General features: G+C 40.7%; 1 protein-coding gene across 1 annotated transcript in view; it reads right to left on the reverse strand.

The window, feature by feature from the left end:
* Positions 1-892: 892 nt before the first annotated feature.
* LOC107686102 (basement membrane-specific heparan sulfate proteoglycan core protein-like) overlaps positions 893-5,100 on the reverse strand; it is a 23,304-nt gene continuing 19,096 nt past the window's right edge. The window contains exons 5-7 of the mRNA XM_016482945.1: positions 1,637-1,927; positions 1,205-1,309; positions 893-1,056 (exon numbers count right to left, since the gene is read on the reverse strand). Coding sequence (XP_016338431.1) covers positions 962-1,056; positions 1,205-1,309; positions 1,637-1,927 — 491 coding nt within the window. The 3' untranslated portion in view covers positions 893-961. The remainder of the gene's footprint in view (positions 1,057-1,204; positions 1,310-1,636; positions 1,928-5,100) is intronic.

The following is a 5,100-nucleotide window of genomic DNA, read 5'->3' on the forward strand; positions in this document are numbered from 1 at the left end:
ACACAACGAGAGACAATGGCAACATGAGGGCTACTTATACCAAACACTAAGGGTCACAATACACAAACCAACCAATGAGGAAACAAGACACATGCCTAGGACAACCAATCAGAACATGACACATGAACCAAAGAACCAAACAGAACATAGCACACAGACAAGGGAATCACATGACAGAACAAGGACCATGACTAAACTCCAAAATAAAAGACATGAAAACATGAACATGGAACAAAACCCAAACCCGGGGCAACCAGGTAAGCATTATTTAAATTCCTTAATGACACAGGGTTAATGAGCAGAATTTGAGTACACTTAAAATGACATGATGTTACACACTCGTGTACAGTAGGTGGCGGTATGCACCTAAAAGTTGTTTGCAATCCGCCATTAACTAAGAGAAGAAGAAGAAAAACCCAAACCCCACATTACACTGACATAGAACTATTTATCTTAAAATTAGCTTAACATAGAACTACAGAAACTACTTAACTTAAAATGACCCTGTGTTAACAATTGCGAAAAATTATTGCACAAAAAACACATGCTTGTTTTTATGTTTATTTAGCAAATATAAATCTCATATAAATCTTTCATATAAAAAAATGAAAGCAAGAAAATCATCGTCTGTTTTGGCAAAAAGACAGACACTATTATATAAGACAAAGAATACATTGTATTTAAATCTATCAGTCAAACACTATTTTATTCTATTGGTGCTGCACAGCAATTATATAATGTAGCAATGAATTTAGAGCAGTTTCACCTAGAGCTGTGTTAAACAAGTGCTCACAAGTTTGCTTATAAAAACATTGGACCCCATTGACTTTCATTGTATGGACAAAAAAACTGATACATTTTTGAAAATATATTTGTGTGTGTGTGTGTGTTCCACAGATAAAGGTTTAGGTTTAGGTTAATAATTCATTTTTATGTGTGAACTATCCCTTTAAATAATTAGTTATTGAGGCTGACCAGACTGTAGAGGATAGTTTTCCAGTTGAGATTGTGCAGGTTGATTTGGGACTGATGTCTGGTTAATGTTACGCTGCTGATCTATAACAGAAACAAAGAGCATTATGATCACTCAAGAGTATCTGCAGTGTCTCTTTAGTCTGATATTCAGATCTTCTCATGAGCCTTTACTCAGAAACGTTATTGTTGCTGTTCAGTTGTATTAATCATGTTATGAACTGCTCCACACCTTTGTTCTTCTTGTATCTCCACATCAGCAGCAGTGAGAGGAAGAACAACAGGCAAACACTCAATCCCACAACCACACCAGCGACCAGAAGAGAAGATGAAGCTGCTGAGACCGGAGAACATGACAAACATGCAGATCTGATCATGAGTGACATACTGTATTATAATATTACAAAAGTACATGAAATCACTCATTATTTCAAGACGTCTGACTTTACTCCCTATGCCCCTGCTGATTATAACATTAATTTCATCAGAAAGATTGCATTTATGTTTATGCATCCAGCACATTCTAATAAACCTTGTCTGCTTAAAAAGGACGTGTGTTGAAACCCCCAAAGCTGATAATTAATTATTTTTAAATGCATCCGTGCATATATTGTAGTGCCTGAAAATGTTGAACAGGTGAGTGTTTATCACAGTATTTACTCACCATTAACAGACAGATTTATTCGTTCACTCTCCTGTGATGATTTTGGTCTTTCATCTCTCTGTCCTCTACACCAGTACTGATCCTGATCAGACTCATTCAGTCCTCTGATAGTGACAGTGTCTCTGTTTACAGTGTAACGCTCAGACGTCTGTAACATTACACTGTTGTTTCCGCCTTTATACCACTCATATCTCCAGTTACTGTGAGACTCAATCTTACACGTCAGATTGACTGTGTCTCCAGTGAATACAGGACTGTCTGGTGTCACAATCAGTGAAGATCTGGGTAAATCTGTAAAATATAAAAGCAGATAAAAAAGTGTGAGGCCTACAATGAAGTGTCATATCCTTTTAATCTTTGCATGTAACATCTTGCACTTTACTGTAAGCTTGTAGATTAAGTGTTAACTGAATGCAATAACTGTCTATTATACATCTATTGTTTTCTCAGAAAAATTTCTATTTTCATGCTGTTATGAATAAATAAAATTGTTCAACTAATACTTTTGGTCTAACAGCCATATCAATAATTTAATGGTGATTTGTGTCCTTTTTAACAGTCTCTGATCCTCATTCACTGTCAATGAAAAGAGACGCCAGGATATTCAGCTGTAAATAATGCCATCGTGTTCTAGGGAAGAAAGTCATACAGGTCTGTACAAATATGAGTGTGAGTAAATGATGACATGTTTAATTTGTTAGGCAAACTATTACTCTAATTATTGAGAAATGGTTTAATTTTTTTTTAGAAAGTTAATCTGTAACCTTATGAAGTTAAAATTTTCAGGCACAAATAGGATGAAATACATGCCATCATCAGAGTGACATTCATTATTGAGGTGAAGCTTTTAAACAGTGTACGCTGCCATCACTGTACATATTGTGCCTCTATCACTTTAATTCAGTGCTGAAAACAAAGTTTGGTTACTTATACAAAACTGACAACTGCATTCTGAACTGAATTTAGCTGCAGTATATACTTGGCCATTGTGTTCATCACCTGAGATTGAGGGGTTTGGTTCAGCACACAACTGTATGACCCTCACTATGTCTAAGTTTCTCCATAGAATGACTGACTACATTTACTAAAATGTGTAATGCATAATAATTATCAACCACAGAGACCTTTCTTTAAAGTTTTATCAGACTTCCAGTTTGAATTAAGTTTGCAAAATAACCATTTTTTGTTGTTGAGCTGAAATCTGGATGCTGTATGTGTTCATGTAGTAGTAAGGCTGGGTGATATGGCCAAACATATTATCACGATAACATTTTTTATATCAGTTGATAAAAATAATTATCATGATAAATTTCAAATCTTTATTTCTTTCAAGTTTAAAGGCAGATTTCTGCTCCATAAGTGAAAGTTGTAGAAACCAGACCATTAATTGTGGTTTTAAACTACTCTTTATGTGCAAAACATGACAAACACTTCACGTTTTGGAATACTTTACACTTTCCAGTCATATTTTCTTAACAAAATAATTATTTTAATAGAAACAAAAAATAATGTATTAGTTTCTGCATGTTCTAATGAGTGATATTGTATCAAATTATGAAACAGGTTTGTGTTGCCTGACTTTGACATGTATATTCAGCTCAGTTTGCAGTGCAGGCTGCAATAATAATATTTATTTATTTTTTTTGTCTCTTAGAAATGCACATTTGGCTTGAGTTAGGATGCAGATGTAAATTTATGTCCATTATCAAAATTAGCAACATCTGTAAAGATTCTAACTACCTAATTTTATATGGTGACATTTAATTATTCTGACTGTTTGACTTTTATTAAAATTAACCACTGTTCTAGATCATCATAACCACAGTTAAAACCACACATACAGCACCTCAATACCATGGTAAAAATGTAACGTCTCAGTTTCCCTGAAGGAGGGAACGGAGACATCACGTCGTGACCGACGAATTGGGATCTCGCTTCGAGAGACCAATCTACTACGAGTGTAACTAAACTAGTTAATGCACATTGGCATGCAATTATTGCATCCAGCTGCTGCTGATCACAGCGTGAGCATAAAAAGGCAGCCGGTGCAATGCATACCAGGTTCTTGCTGAGGAGCCGAGCCGGTGACCCGGCTGCTCAGCGGTGGTACAGCAGCCATGGCGACGGGACGTGACGTTTCCGTTCCCACCTTCAGTGAACGTGGGTTACATACGTAACCGAGACGTTCCCTTTCAGTCGGTCACTACGAGTCACGATGTGACTGACGAATTGGGATTCCCTACCAAAGCGCCATGGATGCTGCCCCTTCCAGTGCCCTGTGCGAGCCCCTGCACCCCTTTTTGGTGTAGGCCGGGGCTCGCAACAAGAAGACCATTCATCGTTGTCGTAGCACTACCCACTCAGTAAGCCGACACTAACCGGGGCCTCTCAGTGCCTCTACCCGTTTTAGGTGAGAACACAGGAGGATACCGGCTCCATATGAAGGCTACAGAATCTAGCGAACGTATTGGGGGTCGTCCAGCCCGCAGCTCTACAGATATCTGTCAGCGCCCAGGAGGATGCAACACTCCTAGTAGAGTGAGCTCGCAACCTGAGTGGGCAGGGCAGACCCTGTGCCTGATAAGCCAGGGTGATTCCGGCCCAAAGTCTAGGCACGAATCGCCGACCGAAAATGCATGCAGGTCCCCTACCCTCTTGATGGAGGTCAGTGCAAGCAGGAGCAGAGTTTTCATTGATAGAAACTTCGAGCCAGTGCTGAAGCGGTCTCATATGAAGCAGCCCCAGCGGTATATATTACGACTGCCACCGTAGATGCCATATGCCCCAGGAGCCTCTGAAATTGTTTCAGTGGGACCACCACCCTGCTCTTGAATGTATTCAAGCAGTTCAACACCGACTGAGCACGTTCCTGCGCGAGGCGTGCTGTCTGTTCGACCGAGTCCAACTCCATACTGAGAAAAGAGATCCTCTGCGTCGGGGAGAGTTTGCTCTTTTCCCAGTTGACCCGAAGGCCCAAGTCCAACTCCATACCGAGAAAAGAGATCCTCTGCGTCGGGGAGAGTTTGCTCTTTTCCCAGTTGACCCGAAGGCCCAACAGGCTGAGGTGCTCTTTTTGAGAGCACCAAATCCCTGTGTTCGCACAATTAATCCTGAGACTGAGCGAGTACGAGCCAGTCGTCGAGGTAGTTGAGAATACGAATGCCCTGTTCTCTCAGGGGATCAAGGGGTGCCTCTGCAACTTACGTGAAGACACGGGGCGACAGGGACAGCCCGGAGGGCAGGACCTCGTACTGATATGCTTGGGTACAATGAAGTAGGAGCTGTAAAACCCCGTCTTCATATATCGGCTGGAAGGACCGGCTCTATCGCATCCTTCGCCAGTAGGACTGCGATCTCCGCCCGCAAGACAGGACCATCGGCCGCCTTCACTGTTGTGAAGCGGATGCCACTGAACTTGGGGGGACGCCGGGCGAACTGAATCGCATAGCCGAGGCTGATGGACC

This window comes from Sinocyclocheilus anshuiensis, unplaced genomic scaffold (genome assembly GCF_001515605.1).
Source record: "Sinocyclocheilus anshuiensis isolate Anshui unplaced genomic scaffold, SAMN03320099.WGS_v1.1 scaffold1243, whole genome shotgun sequence".
NCBI lineage: Eukaryota > Metazoa > Chordata > Actinopteri > Cypriniformes > Cyprinidae > Sinocyclocheilus > Sinocyclocheilus anshuiensis.